The sequence below is a fragment of the Pleurodeles waltl genome, chromosome 10 (genome assembly GCF_031143425.1).
Source record: "Pleurodeles waltl isolate 20211129_DDA chromosome 10, aPleWal1.hap1.20221129, whole genome shotgun sequence".
Taxonomy (NCBI): domain Eukaryota; kingdom Metazoa; phylum Chordata; class Amphibia; order Caudata; family Salamandridae; genus Pleurodeles; species Pleurodeles waltl.
Window position 1 is genome coordinate 4,497,692 of NC_090449.1, and position 26,627 is coordinate 4,524,318.

The 26,627-nt window shown below is 49.9% G+C and overlaps 1 protein-coding gene across 1 annotated transcript in view; it reads left to right on the top strand.

Moving 5' to 3' along the window:
- CACNA1F (calcium voltage-gated channel subunit alpha1 F) overlaps positions 1–26,627 on the top strand; it is a 1,139,147-nt gene that overhangs the window by 509,205 nt on the left and 603,315 nt on the right. Inside the window, exon 21 of the mRNA XM_069209307.1 lies at positions 22,590–22,719. Coding sequence (XP_069065408.1) covers positions 22,590–22,719 — 130 coding nt within the window. The remainder of the gene's footprint in view (positions 1–22,589; positions 22,720–26,627) is intronic.

Below are 26,627 nucleotides of genomic sequence, written 5' to 3' on the forward strand. Positions count from 1 at the left end.
TCTCACTTTATGTTCAAGCAGAAGTCTGAGTTAGCAAACACCTTTCTGGCTGAGGCAAAACATGCAGCCATTTGCATCTACTACTTAGATTGTATTTCCCCTAAAATTCACCACTATACTCCTATTCGATGCCCCTTCACTCCTTTAGCTGCCCGTCCACTTACCATCCTTTTGCTGGCCCTATGAGTTAGGAATGGGTAGAAGATGACCTCTGTTTACACCAGTCGCCTGCTTAAGATCTCCCCCTGATACAGGAATGCCCTAAAATCTAGAATAGGTCCGCTGAAGAATTAGGAGAGACATCCTGTTAACGGGCTTGAACACAAGGAGCCTTTGTAGGAAAATGGCTCCTTGTTGCAGTTACCCCCCCCCCCAACACACACACACTTTTTGCCTGATATTGATGCTGACTTGACTGAGAGTGTGCTGGGACCCTGCTAACCAGGCCCAGCACCAGTCTTTTTTCACTAAAAATGTACCATTGTTTCCACAGTTGGCGCACCCCTGGCACACAGATAAGTCCCTTGCAACAGGTACCAGTGGTACCAAGGGTCCTGTGACCAGGGAAGGTCCTTAAGGGCTGCAGCATGTTTTGTGCCACCCTAAGGGTCCCCTCATCTAACACATGCACATTGCCATTGCAGATTGTGTGTGTTGGTGGGGAGAAAAAGGCAAAGTCGACATGGCATCCTCCTCAGGATGCCATGCACACAAAATACTGCCTGTTGCATAGGTAAGTCCCCCCTTAAAGCCCTAAGGCAGGGTGCACTATACCACAGGTGAGGGCATGGCGGCATGAGCAATATGCCTCTACAGTGTCTAAGCCCATTCTTAGACATTGTAAGTACAGTGTGGCCATATTAAGTATATGGTCTGGGAGTTTGTGAAAACGAACTCCACAGTTGCATAATGGCTACACTGAACACTGGGAAGTTTGGCATCAAAGGTCTCAGAATAATAAACCCACACTGATGTCAGTGTTGGATTTATTAAAAAACGCACACAGAGGGCAACTTATAGACTCCCCCTGTATTTTACCCAATCCTGACTGGTCTGTGTCAGCGTGCCACTGAGAGATGAGTTTCTGACCCCCTGGGGTGAGGCCTTTGTGCTCTCTGGGGCCAAAAATTAAGCCTGCACTTGGTGGAGGTGCTTCACACCTCCCCCTGCAGGAACTTTAACACCTGGTGGTGAGCCTCAAAGGCTCAGGCCTGGTGTTACAATGCCCTCAGGGCACTCCAGCCAGTGGAGATGCCCGCCCCTGGACACAGACCCCACTTTTGGCGGCAAGTCCAGAGGGATAATGAGAAAAACAAGGAGGAGTTACCACCTCAGCCCGTGACCAGAGCTGAAGTGACCCCCTCGTTGGAAAATCCTCCATCTTGTTTGGGAGGATTTAGCCTAGTAGGGATAGGGATGTGCTCCCCTTCCCAAAGGAAGGGAGCACAAGGAGGGTGTAGCCATCCTCAAGGACAGTAGCCATTGGCTACTACCCTCTGACCCTAACACACACCTAAATTCAGTATTTGGGGGCGACCCTGAACCAGGACTTCAGATTCCTGACGACCTACAAAGAAGGACTGCCTAGCAGAAAAACCCTGCAGAGAAGAAGGAAGACGACAACTGCTTTGGCCCCAGCCCTACCGGCCTGTCTCCAACTTCAGAGAACCTGCACCAGCGAAGCATCCTCCGGGCCCAGCGACCTCTGCCGACTCAGAGGACTGCCCTGCAACTACAGAGGATCAAGAACTCCTGTGGACAGTGGAGCTGTCCAACCACACAAGAAGAAACCCTCTTTAAAGGGACTCCCACCTCACTCCAGAAGCGTGAGTCCCCACCACTCTGCACCTGACGCTCCTGCCCGGTGTCCAGAGAAACCAACGACTCAGAGAGGATCCCCAGGTGACTCCGAAGACGTGTTAACCCATTGTTGACCTCTCTGCACCCCCACAACAACGCCTGCAGATGGAATCCCGAGGACCCCCCCTGGCCGTGACTGCCCAGGATGAAGATATCCGACACCTGGAGAAGCACTGCACAACCAGCCCCCAGGCCTGTGAGAAACCGAACACCGGTGCAGCAGTGACCAGCAGGCGGCCCTCTTCCTAGCCCAGTTGGTGGCTGGCACGAGAAGCCGCCCCTGTGCCCTGCCTGCAACATCTGAGTGACCTCCCCCCGGTCCTTCCATTGAATCCTATTACAAACCTGACATACTATTTGCCCACTGCACCCGGCCGCCCCTGTGCCGCGGAGGGTGTGCTTTGTGTGCCTGCTTGGGGCCCCCCCAGTGCTCCACTAAACCCCCTGGTCTGCCCCCAAAGGATGCGGCTACTTACCTGCCAGCAGACCGGAACAGGAGCACCCCCTGTCTCCATAGGTCCCTATGTTATTTTGGCTCCTCTTTGACCTCTGCACCTGACCGGCCCCGTGTGGCTGGTGCTGGGTGTTGTGGGTTGACTTGAAACCCCAACTGTGGGCTAAATGTGCCCCGGAGACTGAGCTTGTAAGTGCTTTACTTACCGTATTAACCAAACTGTACTTACCTCCCCCAGGAACTGTTGAAATTCCACTTTTAAAATAGCTTATTGACATTTTATGAAAAACTGTGTACATTGGTTCAAAGTTCTAACCATACCTATGCAAAGTACCTTACATTTAATGTACTTACCTGCAATTTGAATCTGGTGGTTCTAAAAACATATTAAGAAAATAATATTTTTCCATATAAAAACCTATTGGGCTGGGGTTAAGTCATTGAGTGTGTGTTTTCATTTATTGCTTGAGTGTGTACAGCAAATTCTTAACACTACCCTCTGATAAGCCTAGCTGCTCGACTACACTACCACAAATAGAGCATTAGTATTATCTATTATTGCCTCTGTCAAGCCTCTTGGGGAACCCCTGGACTCTGTGCACACTATTTCTCACTTTGATATAATATGTACAGAGCCAGCTTCATACATGGTGGTACTGAAGGATCCCCTGGGTCCTCTCTGCCTTCCTTCCAACGTGGGAGACAGTGAGCCCTTGTCTCTGCCACTGGAACAGAACCCCTATGCACTGCATCTGTAGCACCAACTTAGGCATGTGACTCCTGCTCCGAGGCAGGTGTGCTGACTAGGCCTCACTCTGACTTACCGTGCCTGCTGCCAGTGGGTTTCTTGTGGGGACTCTGACTGCTTCTTCTGGCTCTCCTCCATCCTGAGGGTCAGCCCTAACTCCCCTCCAAGGGTCAAGTCCCCCAGGACCTTGCTGGTCCTCCACAGCTCTGCAAAACCTTCAAAAGCTCTTTTGCATTTGCCTGTGCTTGTTAGTGGTCCTCCTGACCACTGACCTGTCTTCAATCCAGCGACCATCGAGGGACAGTCCGTAAGCGACTTTAGGGACTCCTCTGCAGCTCCTGGATCCCACAGCTAGACTTCATCTATCAACGACTACCCAGATCTTCAGCTACAGAGAGGGGGGCATTGCCTCCTGCCTCACCTGGACACTCCTGCTTGGACTGCAATCAGTCCCCTTCTTTTGCAGGTCCTCCTTGCCTCAAATCCGCCATTGGGTTCCACCGGCCTGGTTCTGTTTCTGCATTTCTCCAACCACAACGTCCCCGTGTTAGCGAACTTACCTCTCTGCACCCGGCCACTGAGAATCTTCTAGGTACTTAGCTTTTGAGGTTCCACTCTTCCCCAGCTCTTGGCTAACTGCTCCATACACTCTGATGGCGAACACCTTTTCGCATTTAATTTTTTTAGTATATGGTTTGGCCCCCCCCCAATATGGCCCTTGCTAATTTATGCTTTTCCTGAGTACTTATTAGTGTATATTCTGTGCGTTTGTACCTCCAGAGGGAGGTATACCAATAGTAGTCTAATATGGTGTACCTATAATAAAGTACCTTTATTTTTGCAACACTGTGTGGTTCATTTCATGTGTGATAAGTTACTGTGTGACTACTATGATATTGCAAGTGCTTCACATGCATTCTAGATAAGTCTTGGCTACTCACCACAGATTCCCAGAGAGCCCTGGCTGTCTAGACACTGTAACACTATCTAATCAAGGTTTCCTGGCCCCAATATAAGGTGTCCATCACACACAGGTCTAGCTTCCTACAAGCTTTACTCTGTTTCAGCATTTTAGAAGACGTTTGTCTAATTTCTTCATTACTCCAAGGTTTTACCTATAGTATTTACAGCCTCACCTTACCAGAAGATAAACACCATGTCTGACAAAGAGAAGAAAAGTTTCTTTAGACCCTGCAAGATTTGCTACAAAAAGAGGCTACATTCTGAGGACCCACACCTTAATTGTGTATCTGACAGAGACTTCTAGTTGCAGATTCCTTGCCTTTGAATTTCCCCAGGCGTCAGTCTGGATCCGGAGATTTTTTCTTCAAACAGTGCCCCTGTGTGCCGTTAGGTGGCATCGGTCGACTCCGTGGGTGTTGTTGGCATCGTAGTCGCCGTGATGACGTCGCGGTTGTATGTAGACGCCACCCTGGCACTCTGACTTCACTTCCTTTCTTTCCATGGCAGCCTACACGCAGATCTGGAGAAGAGCTATCCCAGTCATTCTTTGACTAACTGCAACATTTTTTCTAATTATTTTTTTGACGAGTTTTGCTACGTCAAGGGATGTCCCGTAAGACCGGATTCAAGCCCTGCGACTCCTGTCACCGCATGATATCGGTGGCAGCCCAACACTCGACTCCGCGTCATTCCCGGTCTCGTTCGAGAGGAAGGTCAGGAGACCGGTCACGGAGTTACCACAATTCTTCTTCATCCAAGTCATCTGGACATTCGGGTAAGAAAAAGTCGAAGAAGGTGAAACATTCTTCATCTTATCCACGTCGCTCTAGGCCTCCATCCTCGGAGCCTCAGTCTGGGTCCGCTCCGCACCTGCCCGAATTTCCAGGAGCCATGGTTACTCCTGCCCAACTAAAGGAATTGTATGAGGCCATGCGCCTCATATTTGGGCAGTCCGACCCATCCTTGGCACCTTCGTGCCCAGGAGGGACAGTGAGGACCCCTTTGGGTTCAAAGTCAGTGACTTGAGTCCCAACTCCTGAGGGCATCTCAGGGTCCACTTCCGGATCCGTCCCGGCGCCAGTCGTGCAAGCACAACCTTACCCGGCATTGGGTCAGACATCGACGTTCCCAGCACTTACAGATGTCCTACTGAGGACCTGGTCCAAACCCAGCACAGGGGCTCCTGTGAATAGGACGATTGCCCGCCACCATCGGCCTGCGCAGAATGACCCAAATTTCCTCACCCAACACCCTACGCCTGAGAGCCTTGTCATCCAGGCTTCTTCATCCTCTGGCACATTCCCTATCGCTCCCCCTGACAGAGAATCAAAAAGACTGGACAACTTAGAGAAGAAGATGTTTTCTTCTGCCAGTCTAGCGATGCGGTGTCGAGACGTGGCCACTCACCTGAAAAGCAGGATGTCTGCAGGGGCGATGGTATGCCCCGACCTCCTGGAACACCTCTCAGCACTTCCTGGTGGACACAGAAAACCCCAGCAGGTGTCCCAAAAGGAAAGGGGGAGTGGAAGAGAAAGAGACAAAACACTGCAACATCTTGCCGGTCCAACCAGGCACCCTGTATCTTCGGGGGGCAGGTCGTTGTTGACAGAGTGATAGTAGAGTTAGTGCACTCATCTTTCTTGAAACTGAATCTCTCTTTCTGATATGGGCACAGGAGCGGTAGAACACAGGGATGCTCCAGCACTTTTCTTGGATAATAATAACTGTTGGCACAATTACTAGCACTGCATTACCAAAAACCCAAACTGAGCACCATAACAATAAGTACTGCGACACTAGGGCTGGCTTCACAGAGATTCACTGTTGCATACTACAATTAGAACTGTGCTTGCATTTATCATGCACAAGAAAGACAAACAAGGGCATTAATTATATCACGTATAACTTTCCTGCATGCATAGGGTTAAACTAAAAGAAACAAAAACAATCCAAGAAATACAAATGTCCACTCTGGGTTTAAACAGTTAGGGTGACACAGTTTGATTTGGTTTCACTGCGTGTGGGAAAAACCCTTCAAAAGCAAATTCCTCAAGCCTGAAACACAGGTATGAATGACACAATTTAAATCCAAGAATTATGCTATTAGAGAAAGAAAAGTTACGTAAATGCTCTTTTAAAATTGCACCGTCACTTTTTGTAGTACTTGAGCTCAAGCAGATTTCCTGAAGCACATTTAGGCAAGTACAATAATAATGTAGAATGTCCAGAAACGCATTTGTCTCTTCAAGATAAGCAGTCTGCCAAAATACGAGGTCTGAAATACACCAGCTGCTCTAGGAAAGTGCAGTGCTCAAAGAACAAACTCCCTGGAGAATACTCGTCACCTAGCTGCAGTCTTTTCCGGAGTGCTGGAGGAATGCCTGGTGTCAGCTGGTACAGGAACGAAGAAAAAGAGTTGCCTCAAAACTCCTGAATATGAGGATGACAGCAGTGGCTGGACTGCCAAATCAGATGCTGCTATCAGGAAGCAAAACAAAGCCAAGCACGTCGGCATGCTTCACTCTGCTATTTATAGCCAATCAGGAAAGCAGTTGATTTTCCATATGTGGATGAGTCACCACACCCAATTAGAAGCACATGTGTACACCACATCCAATTAGAAGCACACGTCTACACCTGCTCACATTAGCAAACAAGCATTGGTAAAACAAGCATTGATAAAACCAATTGTGTAACAGAGCACATTATGGTGGTCATTCTGACCCTGGCGGTCTTTGACCGCCAGGGCGGAGGACCGCGGGAGCACCGCCGACAGGCCGGCGGTGCTCCAATGGGGATTCCGACCGCGGCGGTAAAGCCGCGGTCGGACCGGCACCACTGGCGGGGTCCCACCAGTGTACCGCGGCCCCATTGAATCCTCCGTGGCGGCGCAGCTTGCTGCACCGCCGCGGGGATTCCGACCCCCCCTACCGCCATCCAGATCCCGGCGGTCGGACCGCCGAGATCCGGATGGCGGTAGGGGGGGTCGCGGGGCCCCTGGGGGCCCCTGCAGTGCCCATGCCACTGGCATGGGCATTGCAGGGGCCCCCGTAAGAGGGCCCCTACATGTATTTCACTGTCTGCTGCGCAGACGGTGAAATACGCGACGGGTGCAACTGCACCCGTCGCACAGCTTCCACTCCGCCGGCTCGATTCCGAGCCGGCTTCATCGTGGAAGCCTCTTTCCCGCTGGGCTGGCTGGCGGTCTGAAGGCGACCGCCCGCCAGCCCAGCGGGAAAGTCAGAATTACCGCCGCGGTCTTTCGACCGCGGAACGGTAACCTGACGGCGGGACTTTGGCGGGCGGCCTCCGCCGCCCGCCAAGGTCAGAATGAGGGCCAATGTTTACTTAGAAACATGACGGTTCAACGAATAACAGAGATATGATTTAACCCTAATCCCTGGGGATGCTGACAGATAACGCAGGAGGCACCTTGGGAATTCCTGACATGCGGTCCGTGAACACCGCATGCCGTTTGGGCTACTATTCCCATACTCTCTGGGATACAGTTGCGCAAGTGCTGCCCCAAGTTCCGAAAGAGGTCCGGAATGCTCTCTCCTAAGCCATGACAGATGGGAGAGACACAACCAAGTTCATGATCCGTTGTGGACTGGATACGACCGACTCACTGGGCAGATTGGTTGCATCAACGGTGGAACTGCGATGCCACCCCTGGTTGAGGATGTCTGGCTTTTCGGGGGATGTCCAGCATTCCTTGATGGATATGCCCTTTGATGGCACTCGTCTCTTCGGAGACAAGGCAGACTCAGAGCTCGAGTGCTTTAAGGATTCCAGGGCTACGGCTCGGTCCCTTGGCCTCGCAGCCTTTCCTCGCCCCCCTCTCACTCCTTTTGTGGCTACAGAATGGGCACCCAACCACGTCCATTTCCACTGACCCACGCATGCTGCACAGCCCGTGCGTGGATGCGGGCGCGGGATCCACCAGCCTCGTGGATCAGGGAGTCAGCGGGTCACCCAGTCCAGTCCTCTGCCAGAAAACCTTCCTAGTCCGTTGGGACATCCGGGACCAGTTGGCGGCAGAGTTCGCCATCATCTGCCCCACTGGGAATCTATTATCACGGACAGGTAGGTTCTACAGATCGTCCAAAGGGGCTACTCCGTCCCCTTCGAGACTTCTCCTCCAGCCATGCCACCATCATTTGATCACCTGTCAGAGGATCATTTGGCACTTCTCCACGAGGAAGTTAAGGCTCTCATGGCCAAGAGAGCCATAGAGAGGGTCCCTGCGCCAGAAGCAGGTCGTGGTTGCTATCCCCGCTACTTTCTGGTGCCTAAAAAGGACAAGGGTCTTCGCCCTGTCCTAGACCTCCAGTCCCTCAATCACTTCCTCAAGAAGGAGAAGTTCAAGATGTTAACCCTGGCTCAGGTCCTTTCTGCCCCGGACCCTGGAGACTGGATGGTTGCGTTGGACTTGCAGGACTCCTACTTCCATATTCCCGTCCTGCTGCCCCACAGACGTTACCTACGATTTGTGGTAGGTCACGAGCACTTTCAGTTCACCGTTCTCCCCTTTGGCCTTACCAGTGCCCCTTTGGTGTTCACGAAAGTGATGGCAGTGGGTGCAGCTCATCTGCGCAGGTTAGGGGTCCCATTCTTCCCCTACCTCAACGTCTGGCTGTTGAAGGCGGACATGCCCCAGAAAGTCTCCCATCTCCAGACTATGGGGAACCTCCTGCATTCACAGGGGTTCACTGTCAACATGCCGAAGTCACACCTGACCCCTTCTCAGATGCTCCCTTTCATCGGAGCTGTTCTGGACACAGTGCAGTTTCGGGCTTATCCTCACAAAAAGCGAGTCCAGGATATTCGGGCTATGATACTGATGTTTCAGCCTCTATCCTGGATTTTGGTGAGAATGACTCTGAGGCTGCAGGGCCGCATGGCCTCCTGCAGGTCCAACATGTCAGATGGCATATGCGGGCTCTGCAGAGGGACCGGAAGTTCCAGTGGGCGCAGCATCATGGGACTCTCTCTGACATGGTTCAGATCTCGAAGGGAACTGCGAAAGACCTGCAGTGGTGGTTGTCTACTCCAGATTAGCTCTCCCTTCCCCAACCAGATCTCACAGATGCCTCGCTCCTGGGATGGTGCGGCCACATGGGAGAGGCAGAGATCAGAGGCCTCTGATCTCCGGCGGAGTCCAGGCTCCATATCAACCTTTTGGAGCTCAGGGCGATCCTACTTGCATTGAAAGCATTCCTTCCCTCACTCAAAGGGAAAGTGGTGCAGGTGTTCACTGACAACACACCGTCATATGGTATTGCAACAAACAAGGTGGAGTGGGGTCGTGGACCCTTTGTCAAAAGGCTCTTCGCTTCTGGACATGGCTGGAATGCCAGGGCATTTCCATGGTGGTTCAACATCTGGCGGGCTCTCTGAACTCCAGAGCAGACAAACTCAGCCATCGATGTGTAGTCGTTCACGAATGGCCTCTCCATCCGGAGGTGGCGCAAGGTCTCTCCCAGCTTTGGGGAGAGCCTTGGTTAGATCTGTTTGTCTCCACTGGGAACGCGCAATATCAGCTGTTTTGCTCGTTGGCGTTTCCAAGGCGGCACTCGCTCGGCAACACTTTTTGTCACGAGTGGAACTCAGGCCTCCTGTATGCCTTCCTGCCAATACCACTTCTGCCCAGAGTTCTGAAGAAGATCAGGCAAGACTGGGCCTTAGTAATCTTGGTAGCTCCTGACTTTGCACGATTAGTCTGGTATCCCGAGCTCTTGAGCATTGCCATCGATCCTCCGATCATACTGCCCCTTCGGGAGGATCTTCTGTCGCAGCAGCAGGGGACGGTTATCCACCCAAACCTTTCCAGTCTCTGCCTCCTTGCATAGAGATTGAGCGGCGACAGTTGACGGCTTTTGACCTTCCACACAAAGTTTGTAATGTCATCTTGGCAGCCAGGTGTCCCTCCACTAAAACAGTATACGCCTGTCATTGGAAGAAATTTGTGGCATCTGTTGATCCCCTCTCTTCACCTCTCTGAGGTTCTCCTCTTTATTCTCTCTCTTGCCCAGCAGGGCTCTACCTGCTCTGGGCACCATAAATGGATATTTGCCTGACATCTCTGCCTTCTTAAGGCTACCAGACCAACCTTCTCTTTTCAAATCTCCCATTTTTGGGAGGTTTCTTAAGGGCCTCACTCATATGTTCCCTCCTGTTCCATTAATCATGCCCTGTGGGATTTAAACTTGTTCCTCACATACCTCATGTGTGCCCCTTTCGAGCCGCTCCACAATTGTCCTTTACGGTTCTTAACACTTAAAACAGCTTTCATGGTTGCCATCACCACTGCTTGTAGAGTAAGTGAGCTCCAGGCTCTTTCTTCGGAGCTACCAATCCTAGCAGTGCTTCCTGACAAAGTGGTGCTTTGTGCCAGGGCTTCCTTTCTTCCCAAATTGGTAATGCTTTTTCACGTAGGCCAATCTGTCACCTTGCCTACTTTTTACGCACCCCCACATCCCTCACACGAGGAGGAGAGACTCCACCGTCTGGGTCCAAAAAGAGCATTGGCGTTCTATCTAGATCGTACCAAAGATTTCCGAGTGGACAATCAACTCTTTGTGGGATTTGTGGGTGCGAAGAAAAGGAAGGCGGTGCAGAATAGGACCATCTCACAATAGGTAGTCCTCTGCATCAAGATGTGTTACGCTTTGGCGAAAAAGCAACCCCCTGAAGGTTTGCGAGCTCATTTGACCAGAGCAACTGCTGCTACCACAGTGTTAGCATGCTGAGTTACAGTCCTGGATATCTGCCAGGCCGCAACGTGTACGTCCTTACACATGTTCACCAAGCACTACTGCCTAGACAGTCAGGTTCATAGGGACGGCTATTTTGGCCATTCGATCCTGCAGGACTTTTTGGTGTGATCTTAGTTCGCAGCCCTCCCCCGGGATGGTATTGCTCGAGTATATATTCAAAGGTAAGGAATCTGCAACTAGAAGTCTCTGTCAGATGTACAAGTTACTTACCTTTGGTAACGATATATCTGGTAGAGACATATTCTAGTTGCAGATTCCTTACCGACCTGCCCATCCTCCCCACTCTGCGAACTGATTTCTAGGGACAGGTATTTCTCTCTAAGGGCCCTAGTTCGGGCGCACCATTCTCAGTGTTCTTCATAGCTCTGCGCTACTGGTGTGGAAAGTCATGAAGAGAAACTGACGTCAGTGCACCGGGATGGTGCCTATATACAACTGTTACGTCAACATGGCGACCTAGACACCAACGACGCCTGCGGAGTCGACCGACGCCACCTAGCGGCGCGCAGGGGTAATGCTTGAAGAAAAAATCTCCGGATCCAGGCTGACGCCTGGGGAAATTCAAAGGTAAGAAATCTGCAACTAGAATATGTCTCTACCAGATATAACGTTCCCGAAGGTAAGTAACTTGTATTTATTGCCTCTACCCAGATCACTCTGCAAAGGACTGCAAGGTATGTCGTACCTTTTCTTCCAAAATATTAAAGGTTAGAGAAGGAAGGCTGCTTATTTGGCTGCAAAAGCCGAAATCCAAGAAGGAACCAGTTTCAGACTCTGACGGTGAGGACCCTTCTTTATCTTCCAGGAGATCCCACAAGAGAGATCGTCCCATGCTAGATCCTCCTCAGAATAGGCCAAGAAAGTCTCCAAAAAGACCACCTCAGGGACTTATAAAGGCTGCAGCCCTTCCAAATTTCCTCACAGATCCTGGTCTCATTCATCTTTAAAGGAGGAAAAAGAACATCAAGCCTCTTCAGAAAGGGCAAAAAAAAACTCCTATGAGCCGCCTACACCACCTGGTAAGGTCACACATACCTTCAAAAAGCCTTCTTCTGCTCCACCCGTTGACAAGCTGTAAGGAAATGCCTCCTTGGCATGGTTACTCCCTGACTTTTTGCCTTTTGTTAATGCCAATTATGATTGAAAGTGTGCTGGGACCCTGCTAACCAGGCCCCAGCACCAGTGTTCTTTCCCACAACTGTACCTTTGTTCCCACAATTGGCACAACCCTGACCCCCGATTAGGTCCCTTGTAAATGGTACCCGTGGTACCAAGGGCCCTGATGCCAGGGAAGGTCTCTAAGGGCTGCACCATGTATTATGCCACCCTGGGGACCCCTCACTCAGCACATGCACACTGCCTCACAGCTTGTGTATGCTGGTGGGGAGAAAATGACTAAGTCGACATGGCCCTCCCGTCAGAGTGCCATGCCCACCTCACACTGCCTGTGGCATAGGTAAGTCACCCCTCTAGCAGGCCTTACAGCCCTAAGGCAGGGTGCACTATACCACAGGTGAGGGCATATGTGCATGAGCACTATGCCCCTAGAGTGTCTAAGCATATCCTTAGACATTGTAAGTGCAGGGTAGCCATAAAGAGTATATGGTCTGGGAGTTTGTCAAATACGAACTCCACAGTTACATAATGGCTACACTGAAATCTGGGAAGTTTGGTATCAAACTTCTCAGCACAGTAAATGCACACTGATGCCAGTGCTGGATTTATTGAACAAGGCATCTTAGAGATGCTCCCTGGTTTTTACCCAGTACTTTAGTGCAGGACTGACTGGTCTGCCACTAAGAGACAGGTTTCTGATCCCATGGAGTGAGAGCCTTTGTGCTTTCTGAGGCCAGAAACAAAGCCTGCACTGGGTGGAGGTTCTCCACACCTCCCACCCCTGCAGGAACTGTAAGACTTGGTGAGCCTCAAAGGCTCAGGCCTTCTGTTACAGTGCCACAGGGCACTGGAGATGCCTGGCCCCCGAACAGAGCCCCACATTTGGTGGCAAGTTCCACAGCAGACTTAGGAAAAGCAGGGAGGAGTGACTACTTCAGCTGGGACCACCCCTAAGGTGTCCACAGCTGCAGTTACCCCCTCCCTGCAGAATCCTCCAGCTTGGTTTGGAGGACAGGAACCAATAGGGTTATGTTTGTATCCTCCCCAAAGGGAGCGGACACCGTAAGGGTGTAGTCACCCTCAGGGACAGGAGCCATTGGCTGCTGCCCCCTGACCCCTTTAACTCCCCTAAATCCAGGATTTAAGGGCCTCCCTGAACCCAGCTCTCCAGATTCCTGGTGACCTCAAGAAGAAGACATGAAGAAAGAAGAAGGACTGCTAAGCTGACCCCCAGCAGAGAAGACTGAAGACACCATCTGACTTGGCCCCAGCCGTACAGTCCCGTCTCCAGCTTCTGAAGCCCTGCTACAAAAAGGTGATGCATCCTTCAGTACAACCGACCTCTTAAAAGCCTCAAGAGGACTGCCTGCACCCTAGAGGACCAAGATCTGCTGTGGACAGTGGCCCTGTCCAGAAAGAAACACCACCAAAGGACTCCAGAACAGCACCGGAACCGGGAGTCCTGCCCACTCTGCACCTTACGCTCACAGCCCGAGTCCAGGTGGCCCAACCGACTAGAGCTGGTCGCCAGGCGATTCTGACCTAGTCTGCTCCCTAGGTTGACCCCTCCTGTCCAACATGACGCTTGCAGACTAAAACCAGGAGGACCCCCTGACCGCAAGAGTTCCAGACAAAGATGCCTGACGCCAAAAGGTATCCCTGTACCCGCCACCTCCTGGCCTTGGGGAATCCGACCTTCAGTGCGGCAACTTCCAGCAGGCGGCCCGCCTCCTGTTCATTCAAAAAACATTTAACTTGCCAAATCGAAACAAAGTAATATTGATATATCTGTTGGATGCTTACTTGCAAATGTACTTACCTGCAACTTGAATCTTGTGGTTCTAGAAATAAAGGCCCTGATTACCGCCGCCCGCCAGGCGGGAACCGCCAATCGGCCGCCATGCGGCCAAAAGACCGCTGCCGGCATTCCAACATTCCCGCTGGGCCGGCGGGCGCTAACCAAGTTAGCGCCCGCCGGCCCAGCGGGAATGAGGCCGCAACACAGAAGCCGGCTCCGAATGGAGCCGGCGGTGTTGCGGCCGTGCGACGGGTGCTAGGCAGACAGTGAAAAGCAGTCCGGGGCCCTGTTAGGGGACCCCTGCACTGCCCATGCCAGTGGCATGGGCAGTGCAGGGGCCCCCAGGGGCCCCAGGACACCCCTTACCGCCAGCCTCTTCCTGGCGGTGAAAACCGCCAGAAACAGGCTGGCGGTCATAATCCCCAGGGCAGCGCTGCTTGCAGCACTGCCCTGGCGGATTCGCCCAGCCGGGGCAAAAACGGCGGGAAACCGCCGTCCCCGGTTTTCCGACTGCGGCTTTACCGCCGCGGTCAGAATGGGCTTGGAAGCACCGCCAGCCTGTTGGCGGTGCTTCCATCATTCTGCGCCCTGGCGGTCCAAGACCGCCAGGGTCAGAATGACCCCCAAAGTAACAAAATATATTTTTCCTATATAAAACCATTGGTCTGGAGTTAAGTTATTGAGTGTGTGCTTCACTTTATTACTTTTATGTGTACAACAAATGCTTTGCACTACCCTAAGATAAGCCTAACTGCTCAACCACAAAAGAGGGCATTAGTATTATCTACTTCTGATGGATACAACTACCTGTGGATTCCTCACCTTATGAATTCGTCCTTGTGCCAGCATCCGACGGAAAGTCTTCTTCTTAGCTGTCCACGTCGACGAGGACGTCATAATGGCACGGCTCCACGTCACTCCGTCTGATGTCAACGTGCCAATAAAAGGTCCTCGTCGGCGTACTGACGTCAGTTTTCCTTTTTTCCGTGCCTTCGAAGCCAATGGTTTTTCTTCCTGGCTCGTTGATTACTGTTGCGTTTTTTGGTGGTTACAATGTCGCCTCCAAAGAAGTCTGGTTTCAAGCCATGTAGAGAATGTGGGGGTCGGATGTCAGTGACCGACCCACATTCGGATTGTATTTGGTGCCTTAGTTCTGAGCATGATGTTGAAGGATGCTCATCGTGCCAGAGTATGAACCCTAAGGCTCTAAAAGAGCGTGAGGCGAAGCTTTTTCTAGCGAAAGCGAAGAAGAAGGGCCATAAGAGGGATTCCTCCCATGCTTCACCAAAAAAGCATAAGAAGCGGCGTCATCATGATTCACGGCGCCGTCATGACTCTCGGCACTGGTCGGAGCGGAGCCGATCAAGGTCGAGGTCTCGGTCTTCTCGACGCCAGAAGACATGGGAGATGAGCCCTACTGTGACGCCTCAACCCAGGAGTCCGGAGTTGTCGCCGGCGCCGTCTGTCTTTGAGGTTACTCATCATAGCCCTCAATTTTCGCCGGCATCGAGGGAGCATGATGTACAGCAGTCCTCTACTCAGCAATATCCTGCTTTCCCGGCTCCAGGGGTGGATCAGGCTGCATTTTTTAATGCAATGTATGCCGTTTTTCAATCTATGGCCCCTGCTGGTTCACCGGCGGGTCCCACGGGGCCATTGGCATTTGATTTGGGCCCTCCGGCGCCGTATAAGGCTGCTCCATTCATGCCCTTTTGTCCAACGGAGAGTGTCGGATCAGCGCCGAGGGTATCTCCTTGTGGGAGTTCACCACCTGTGACGGTGGCTCCACCATCACGTCAGCTGACGGCATCGCCGCGCCATTCGACGTCGAGGATGTCTCCTTCGAGACCGGCTCCATCGCCTTCCTGCCAACCAACTCCGCGGAGGTCATCGTTGAACTCCGTGTCGGCGCCGGTGCCGGGTGAGGCTAGAAGTCACCCATCTCTTCCTGGGCCTTTCCGAGGATCGAAGTCTTCGACGTCGATGGATTTGTTATCGACGCCGGCTTTGGAGACACATCTTCGGTCTCATAGGAAGGCTTTTAAGACTTTTCGAGGAGGAAGAATACAGGCAGCTGGAGGAAGGTGAGATTGAGCCTTCGGATGAGTTCCAAGGTCTTGCCACTGCAAGTGGGCTGGATTCTTCCCCGGAGTGGGACATTGCGTCTCTGGGGGAGTTTACAGAAGAGGCTGCATCCTTCCATACGGTGGTAAGGAAGGCAGCAGAGTTTCTGGACTTGCCTTTGTCTGTGGCGGAGGTGAAAACTAACCTGCTCACAGAGGTGTTGCATCCTTCTGCGTCCAGTGCTGATCCTTTGCTGCCTTTCAATGAGGCTTTAACTGAGCCTATATTGGACTTGTGGAGGAAGCCAGTTACGACTCCTGCAGTGAACAGGGCAGTGGCGAGGAGACATAGGGGCGCACCAGGAGATCCGGTTTTCCTGTCACGACATCCGACTCCTGAAAGCTTAGTAGTCCAGGTGTCTTGCTCCGCGAAGTCTGCTCCTGGAACATTCCCGGGAGTCCCAACTGATAGGGAGTCCAAGAGGATGGAGCAGTCTTCGAAGAAGATCTTTTCATCCTGTAGTATGGCGCTCAAGGCTACTAATTCTACCTGTGTGCTGGGCAGGTATGTCCACGCCCTTCTGGACTCCGCTAAAGAGATGGCCAAGGATCTGCCACAGGAGGTGCAAAGGTCGTTTGGGTCTCTTTTTACGGATGCGCAGGCAGATGCACAACAAATTATACAGTCTGGCCTGGACACGTCTGATTTGGTAGCCAGGGCCATGGAAACATCTGTGGCTACTAGGAGGCATGCCTGGCTAAGGTCCTCTGTATTTTTATTGGACATTCAATCCACCTTATTGGATCTACCATTTGATGGGGAAAAGCTGTTTGGAGACAAGGCGGATTCTGCCCTTGAACGGTTTAAGGACAGTCGGGCAACAGTTAAGTCTTTGGGCTTACAGACTTCTGCTGCAGCATCTTATAGACCTTTTTGCAGGTTTAAGGGGTTTACATGTGGCTCTGCCTTTCGGAGGTCCCAATACTTGGCCCAGCAACCTGCCAATCCGGCCTATCGTGCCTTTAGCGGGCAGGGTAGGGGTAGAGCTAGAGGGCCAGCCCACCAGCCTTCTTCTTCATCCTCCTCCTCCGATGGACAAGAGCAGAAGCAGCCCTAGTTTTCCCCACTTTATCGTCCATACTTCTCCTGTAGGGCGAAGATTGAGTCTTTTTCTTCAAAAGTGGGAGTCGATTACAACGGACTCGTGGGTGTTAAGAATTGTGGAAAAAGGTTATGCTCTCCCCTTTCAGGAGTCCCCTCCTCCTTTTCCCCCCGTCCCTCATTTTGTTCAGAAGACCATCCTCTGTTGTTGCAACAGGAGGTTATGACCATGTTGTCAAAGGGCGCAATAGAGTTGGTGCCATTGCAGAAAAGGGGTCAGGGGTGTTATTCAAGATATTTCCTGATTCCCAAAGTGGATGGTTGTCTAAGACCGATTCTAGACTTGAGGATTTTGAATTCGTTCCTCAAACAGGAGAAATTCAAAATGCTGACCCTAGCGCAGGTACTATTGGCGTTGAACGAAGGAGACTGGATGGTGTCTGTCGACTTGCAGGATGCGTACTTTCATATTCCAATAATCAAGTCGCACAGGAAGTATCTCCGGTTTGTGGTCGGGACGCAACACTACCAGTTTGCGGTCCTTCCGTTTGGACTTACTTCAGCACCTCTGGTTTTTATGAAGGGGATGGCGGTTGTTGCAGAACATCTCAGGAGGGAAGTAGCGGTTTTTCCCTACCTGGACGATTGGTTGATCAAAGCCAAGACTCCAGAGCTTGTGTTGTCTCATCTGCGAATGACAACCCAGTTGTTGTTCGATCTGGGTTTTTCAGTAAATGTACCCAAATCTCATCTGGAGCCCTCTCAACGCCTCCTTTTCATAGGGGCAGTACTGGACACAACATTGTTTCGGGCCTACCCCCCGCCTCAGCGGGTTCGGGACATTCAGGTACTGATTCCAATGTTTCAAACTGGAGCGTCAGTTCCAGTCCTCAAGGTCTTACGCCTGCTAGGTCTGTTTGCTTCTTGCATTCTGTTGGTCACTCACGCTCACTGGCATATGAGGGCTCTTCAGTGGTGCCTCCGCCGGCAGTGGTTCCAGCACAGACGAGATCTCGGGGATTCAATAAAGATCTCCAGGAACACTGTAGCGGATCTTCATTGGTGGACAGTGGACGGCAACCTTTCCCAAGGAAAACCGTTCTCACTACCACCTCCTGTGGCCACAGTAATATCGGATGCTTCCACTCTAGGGTGGGGAGCTCATCTGGGGGACCTGGAGATCAAGGGTCATTGGTCTCCAGCGGAACAGATGTTGCATATCAATCTGTTGGAGTTGCGGTCGGTACGTTTGGCGCTCAAGGCCTTCCTCCCTTCCCTTCGCGGTCAGTCAGTTCAGGTCCTGACAGACAACACTACTGCGATGTGGTATATAAACAAGCAGGGAGGAGTAGGGTCGTACCTTCTCTGCAGAGAGGCTCTGCGACTCTGGTCCTGGGTTCAGGACCATCAGATTTGCTTAATAGCGAATCATTTGGCCGGAGTACTGGATGTACGTGCGGACGGTCTCAGTCGTCACTTCTCAGTAGATCACGAGTGGCGTCTCCATCCAGACCTGGTCCTCTACATCTTCGGGATGTGGGGTATGCCTCAGGTGGATTTATTCGCCACTCAAGAGAACGCGCACTGTCCGTTGTTCTGCAGCCTCCAGTATCCGTTGCAAGGAGCGTTGGGAGATGCGTTTTCAAATGTCTTGGAGCGGCCAGTTGCTTTACACGTTTCCCCCCATACCCTTGATTCCTCAGGTTCTGAGGAAGGTTTGTCAAGACCGGGCCCAAGTCATCTTGGTGGCACCGGACTGGCCGAGAAGGGTATGGTATGCAGACCTGCTTCAACTCTCTCAGTGCCCTCCGCTCCGTCTCCCGCTCAGGGCAGACCTCCTCTCACAGTCGCAGGGGCAGGTTCTACACCCCCACCTCCAGAGCCTGCACCTTCATGCCTGGAGATTGAACGGGGCAACCTGAGTTCCTTTTCTCTCCCACCGGATGTAGTGGATGTTATTCTTTCGTCCAGTCGACACTCCACTAAATCCATTTATGCCGGTAGGTGGGTAAAATTTGTGGTTTGGTGTGGAGAGAATCAAAAAGATCCCTTAAAAGCCCACCTTTCAGATATTCTTTTGTTTGCTAATGATTTGGCAAGGAAAGGCTGTACGGTAGCTACGGTTAAAGGTTATTTGGCGGCTCTGTCGGCTTTTCTTTGCCTTCCGGACCAACCTTCTTTATTTAAATCTCCGATTGTAAATAGGTTCATTAAGGGTTTAGTTAATAAGTTTCCTCCCACGCCCTTTCACATGCCTCAGTGGGACTTGAATCTGGTACTGACGTTTCTGATGGGTTCGCCTTTCGAGCCTATGCATTCATGCCCGTTGAGATACTTGGTCTTAAAGACTGTTTTCTTGATTGCGATTACTTCTGCTAGGAGGGTTGGGGAGCTTCAAGCCCTTTCTGTTAAACCTCCTTTTACCATGTTTTTCCCTGATAAAGTGGTGTTGAAAACCAGGGCGGCTTTTCTGCCAAAAGTTGTCACTCCTTTTCATATGGGGAAGGCTATTACCCTTCCCTCGTTCTACCCTCCTCCCCACCCCTCTAAGGATGAAGAGAGGCTCCATCGGTTGGACCCTAAGAGGGCGCTGAGTTTCTGCCTGGAGAGGACAAAAGACTTTTGTCTGGATGATCAGCTGTTCATAAGGTATGTTGGACAGCGGAAGGGCAGAGCGGTCCAGAAACGAACAATCTCCAGGTGGGTCATCCTGTGTATAAAAGTTTGTAACTCTCTGGCGAAGAAAGTTCCTCCTGAAGGTATCAGGGCCCATTCTACTAGGGCTAAGTCCGCTTCTTCGGCCCTAGCGAGAGGAGTTCCACTAGTAGACATTTGTAAAGCAGCAACTTGGGCGTCCCTCCATACCTTCATAAAACATTATTGTTTGGACTCTGAAGTGAGGAGGGATGGTCATTTTGCTCGCTCGGTATTACAAGATTTCTTGGTGTAATCAGGCGGGCAGCCACCACCGAGTGCGGTACGGCTTTGGGACTCTATTCATAAGGTGAGGAATCCACAGGTAGTTGTATCCATCAGAAGAACAAGTTACTTACGTTCGGTAACGATTTTTCTGGTGGATACACTAGCTACCTGTGGATTCCTCACAGTCCCACCCGCCTCCCCGTTGCCTGCCTGATTTCACAGTTATCTTGTAAATGATTGATTTTTGTTTATCTGGATATATGTATATATATATATATATATATATATATATATATATATATATGTTTTCATATATTTATGTAAATATATGCATTTAATGGGAATGTTATTGTGTATATATATTTTTCTTTACGGTTTTTGATGGGTCGGTTTTCACCCGTTCGCCTCAAAGGCACGTAAAAAATTAGGTGAAACTGACGTCAGTACGCCGACCTCTTATTGGCACGTTGACGTCAGACGGAGTCACGTGGAGCCGTGCCATTATGACGTCCTCGTCGACGGGACAGCTAGGAAGAAGACTTTCCGTCGGATGCTGGCGCAAGGACGAATTCATAAGTTGAGGAATCCACACGTAGCTAGTGTATCCACCAGAAAAAGCATTACCGAATGTCAGTAACTTGTTCTTTAGCCTCTGTTAAGCCTCTGGGGAACCCCTGGGCTCCGTGCGCTCTATATCTCATTTTGATATACTATGTAGAGAGCCAGCTTCCTACACACATCAATCAATTGAGTTAACAGTCTTTTTCCTTCAAGCAGACTCAGTTACAGAGAGAGTGCTTCACATATTAGAAGTTAAAAGGGCTCTTATGTATTACCTCGACAGGACCAAACAGTTTAGGCAATCCAAACAATGTTTTGTAGCATTTTCAATGCCTCATAAACATGACCTACGATTAAAAAAATTGTATAGCCAGATGGATTGTCAAATGTATTCAAACTTGCTATGTGAAAGCCAAAAGGCAGTTACCTATTACTCCCAGGGCACATTCCACCAGAAAAAAGGGTGCTTCCATTGCCTTTGTGGGGAACATCCCAATAGCGGACATATGTAAAGCTGCTACTTGGTGTACACCATATTCATTTACTAAACGCTATTGTGTAGATGTCAACAAGCCAATGTTGGCCAAGCAGTGCTCACAGCACTTTTTCAAGCAACTCCTAGCCACCACGTATTTTTGGAGGGGACTGCTTTACAGTCTATGCAAAGCATGTGTATCTACAGCTACACATGCCATCGAACGGAAAATGTTACTTACCCAGTAGAAATCTGTTCATGGCATGTAGTGCCGTAGTTTCATATGTGCCCCTCCTCCTCCCCGGACGCCTGTGGCTGTTGTAGTTGCATTCTTATATAATTATTGTATATATGTCAATACGCTGCATGGACATCTCTTTCTCTTTACTCTCTATTCACTCCTTACCTCATTCACCTGCGGGCAAACAATTTAACAAAAAACTCAATGCTCAGTTTCTCCAAGAGAAGAGGTCACTCGATCTCGTGACTCGAAAAGATTCTTCAACCAAAAACAACTTGCAACACTCCGGACCCAACACTAGATGGCGGACTTATGCAAAGCATGTGAATCTACAGCACTGCATGCCATGAACAGATGTCTACTGGGTAAGTAACATTTTCCTTCTTCCCTGCCATCAGTGCCACTCTGTTTTTTTTTATTAACCTGTCATGAGTGGCAATTGAGCAGCCACAAAACCTAGGGAAGCTGATCTCCCTCCTCGCCAGGAAAAACCACCATGGAAGTTGAGTAGATTTCCACTAATAGGTAACTATGTCACGCTGGGGTAGCACCCAGGTCATGTCCTTTGCGGTATGTTTTGAGTGCCCACACAGAGGGCAGAAATTCCACAATGGAACACAGACAGAAGCTGAATATCCACAAGAAGGTCCCCCTCCCAAAAAGGCTTCTCTCAGAGCAAAGCATCCTCTTTGGTGCAGAAATATCCACCATAATGGCAATAAAGTGAAAATATTATGAAATATTGCCTCAAATCAGAGAAGGGAGCAGTGTGTGATTGTCGCATGGAAATCCTGCTGGTATACATGAAGGCAATCTGTACATGCACCAGACGCACATACATATGTGGTGTGTGTACTCAGTGCACCCGCAGAGCAATGTTTTGGTGAAGAATACCTACACAAAATTAAATTAATAACCACTCATGCTTCTTTTTTTTGCGAGAATGAGGACTGTGTATGTCACGTTCTGCTCCAATTACCTGCCAGTTGAAGCGCTACCCAGTGTGTATTGTGGAAACAACCCATTCCTGTTTTATTTCACCTTTGTGATCAAAGGTTTTTGAAGTTTTTGGTAATTGCAGACAGTACACAACAGCCGTAGGCGTGTGTAAAAGATGCACTAGTCCTCTTCATGTAAAGAGTTATGGGCTTGAATTGTGTTTTATGAATGATAATGCACACGACTGCTAAATACTCACCTCTTACGTCCTGTTTTCCTCCAAACCTGCTTCATGGGATGTTTTGTAGTGTGGTGGAGGCAGAGATGCCCCTCTCATGAGTACAGGGCTCAAACTGCTCTCTGTCTATCACATCCGTGTTTTAATACTTGACCCCTGACATCCTGAGTAGCACCGTATGCAAAGTCCTTGCAGTATCAAATGCTTATGTATTGTTTCATATCACCATAAAGGTGCTAGGTAGCAGAATAAATTGTGTTATAAGATGTGTGATTTGGCTCCTTTTTACTGGACTCATCCACACTATATTTCTCTTTCCTTCTCTCCTAGACTCCGCCGTGGCTGTCACCAGCTCATCAATCATCACATCTTCACCAACCTGATCTTGGTCTTCATCATCCTCAGCAGCATCTCTCTGGCTGCCGAAGACCCCATCCGGGCCCACTCCTTCCGAAACCATGTAAGAGGTCCATTGATTTAGGGTACCCTGCCCCTCATTCATCTTACAGATACACCCGTTCCCAATCTCTCGGATAGCCAATGACTCCATCTAGCCCACTCCTTCTGAAACCATGTTCGAGCTCCACTGACACAAGGTGCCCTGTCCCTCATTCATCCTAAAGAGAAGCTCCTTCTCATCTCACGGATAGCCGATAATCCGATCCAGATCCACTACTCCAAGAACCATCTAAGAGCATCTCTGCCCAATAATCATTATTTCTCTGGGCTTCAAGGACCCCTCCTTGTCCTACTCCTTGCATAAACACCCAAGAAGACCACCACTGGACCTCGTTGGTCATCGAAACAACCCTCCCCACCTGCCACAGGGATCCAAGAATCCCCTTTGGTCCGCTCCTTCTGTCATTGATGAATTATTCAAATGTCTGCAATTTTGGATTGGGTGGCTGCTTGGGAAACTATGTTGGCTTCAGTCATCCAGAAATCAACACCGACACCCATGACACCGATTGACGAGAAATTAGGCATTCCATCCTCATCCTCTGGGTCAAGATCACCTACTAAAGGTGGCTTCAAATTTGTGGGTCTATACTCACATTTATGAGTCTATACTTTGGCCATTAGTCTGAATCAGAAGATCACCCTTGCTCAGTATATAGGCCTTCAACCTGTAACAGTGGCATGAGATGGCCGTCTGGGAACCAAAGTTTGAATTTTTATGCGTTTGAGCCAGATCCACTTTAAACCAAGGTGGAATTTAATTGATGCAGTTGGTTACTTAATGTAATCTGCCTTTACTGTGCTGGAGTCTGGGTTGTTAATGACAGCATCTTCTCGGAATCTGGTGAGGAATATAGCACTATTCCTTGGTGCCCAAGATCAAGTATGGAAGATAGTGTTTGGCCGGTAGTAGTGGAGGATTGGGATCCAGAAGTGTGTATGATTCTTGATATTGAAAATGTTTGGAGATGGCATCAAGTCAGATATAAAGTGGTGCGCCACCACGTCCTGACAGTGCCGTTCACAGGGTAGATGCCCTTAAAGCGCCTTCCTCTTTAAGTGGGGAGTACACCTTATGTTATTGTTTAGGAAAATGTCTCTAAAATCAAGCCTTCCCGGTCTGAATCTTATGCCTGCCTGAATAATAAGGTTTTACGCTGGTTGCAGAAATATTCAGACTGGTTCTCTGATTTTTCAAAATAAATTATCTCTGTTAGGAGGACTTTGGGGGATGGCCCTTGTTATAAATGCTTGCAAGGTGATTGTGTGATAATCAACTTTGGAAGGCCCAATTTAGTAAGGGCCCTTTTACAGTCCCTGAACTGTAGAGCCCGTGATCTGAAAGGTGTCAGAGCACTTGCGCTGGGCTTTTTCTGTCATCCAGGGGTGTATAGGCCAGTTGCTTGGGGCGTAAATGGACCTTGGTTACGCGACACAAGGTATGGGCTTGCTCCCCGTTCTTCGCACTATAATTCACAACTGTCTCTTTTTAATAGATTTGATGCTTTGCCCTCCTTGCATCAACAGGATTGACCACTAGACCGTGAACCTCAAGCTGAGGATGTGACTAGCCCACCAATTCGACTTTTATCTTCAGGCTCCTTTGCTGAACAGGCTGGACCCTTGTTAATCTCATGGAATGCGGCGAGCCTTCATACAAAAAAGGAGATGCCCGAATGGCTGGACGTGGTAGAATACTTTCATGTAATCTGCTGCCAAGAAACATGGCTAGTATCTCTGCCATATATGAATGGGTTTGTGACATATCTTCCAGCAATCCCTTCCAGTTCGGGCAGGCCATGGAAGGTTTGCTACTTTTGTATCCGTTTCTATGGTGGGGCGCATTGCGTATGATAAGGCCATTACCCCATTTTATCAGGTTCTCTTGATAACTACAGGTAAACTCTTTGATTTGGTTCTGGCCAATTTTTATTATAATATATTTGATCAGTCGGAGACCAAGATGGTGGCTGAATCGGAGGACGTTCTGCACAGGATATTGGCCACCCATGCAAAGGAGGCGGTCATCACTTGGGTAGGAGATTTTAGTATTGAGATGTGTGCTTTTTGGGGGGGGGGGTTAGATTGTGTAATATCTAATGAATTTAGTCAACCTTTTATGCATTTTAAACATACACTCTGTGGTGACACCCTGAATGGGGTTATTTTTGCAAATAGTTTAGTGCCAACCCTAGCTTACAATTATTTGACTACAGTTAAGATTCCAACCTATATGGGCCAAGTAATAATTGCATGTAATAGGCTGGTTAATTACATTGCTGCTAAATTAACAAAAGGTATCCAAAAAACTAAGGATAGCCCGGGATGGTTTAATAATATGTGCTCTAAAGCCATAAGCGTCTTAGTTTTGATAACCAACATTTATTGATTTATACATATAACAACATGTCATATACAGAAAGACAAGTCCCATTGCCTCAATATCACAGTTAGGTGTAGATACATGGATTAACATGTCTATATAATACAGGAATCAGACTATTGATTGCGTTCATGCAGGACCCAGCCATACATCCCAGAGCTTGTGATACTTACCCTCACATCTCCTCGCTTGGTAGATGGGTCTTACAGTTTGGGCGCACCAGTCCATCCCCCTCTTCCACAATTGCACAGAGGGGGAGGTTTTGGACACCCAGTGCCCAGCAGTGTCTCTTTTCGTAATTAGTAAGGCCGTGCCCACAAGTGTTTGAGTCACTCAGGAGTTTTCAGTGTCCTCCATCATCCACACCAGGGCCGTCTTGAGAGAGGGAACCAGTGTGAGGTCCAACAGAGTGGAGAGTTCGTTCAGGATTTGTGTCTGGTATCGTTGGATCTTCGGGCAGGACCACACTACATGGAATAAGTCCACCGGTGAATAGGTACACCTGTTACATCGAGGGTCCGGCCTGACCCGGCCCAGAAAAGCCTAGCCGGGGTCAAGTAGGCACAGTGCAAGTAATACATCTGCACCATGCGCTGTCTGGCTGCGATTGTAAGGACTTGTGGCACCATCAGTGCGTCTTGCCAGTCCTCGTCATCTAGTGGACCGATCCAGCATTCCCATCGGGTCCGCAGGGGTTGGAGGGGTGGCGAAGCATTCAGTACAAGAGAACAGTAGATCTGTGAGATCCCCCTGATACCCAGAGCCCCTATCATTACTTTGGCTTCCATTGGGCCAAATTCAGGTGTGGTATTTTCATTATCAACAAGTGTTCTCAGTGCATGTCTCAGTTGTAGGAATTTGTGGAACTGTGTCTGGGCCAATGCATATGTTTCTTGGAGCTGATGAAAGGTCCTTATGTGTGTGCCCTCCCAGATGTCTCCCACCATTGTAATACCTATGGCATCCCACCTCGAAAAGCCCTCTAGGTTGTTAACCTCCCGTAACCAATGTCCATACCACAAAAGGGTGTGCTGGGTGATCCAACCCCACTACCCTGTCAGTCTTTGAGCTTCCCGCCAACCATATAAGACCTGGCTAGTGAATTTGGGCATGGTCTTGGGAATGGGGCTTCCTTAGAGCATGTTCATAAGATGTGAGAACCCAATAGGTTGGATCATCCCAGCCTCGAGTGAGCCAGTCGTTGATGTTGAGGACCTGGGCTGCTAAGTAGTAGCAGTATAAATTGAACATGACAAGACCACCATCGCACACGCCGCGTTGGCATGTCTCCCATGATAAGAGCCGCTGCCCGCTGCGCCACACAAAAGAGGGAGCCATACCGTCCATCTCCCGAAACCAGTGGCAAGGGAGTCAGAGGGGAAGGTTTTGAAGGATGTAGAGGAATCAGGCCAGGATGAGCATTTTATACAGTGCAATGCAGCCCATGACTTTTAGCGGCAATAACGCTCTCCTAGCTCCGATTCACCCTCTGGCTAATAGGGATGAGGTTAAGGGCCCAAGTCGTA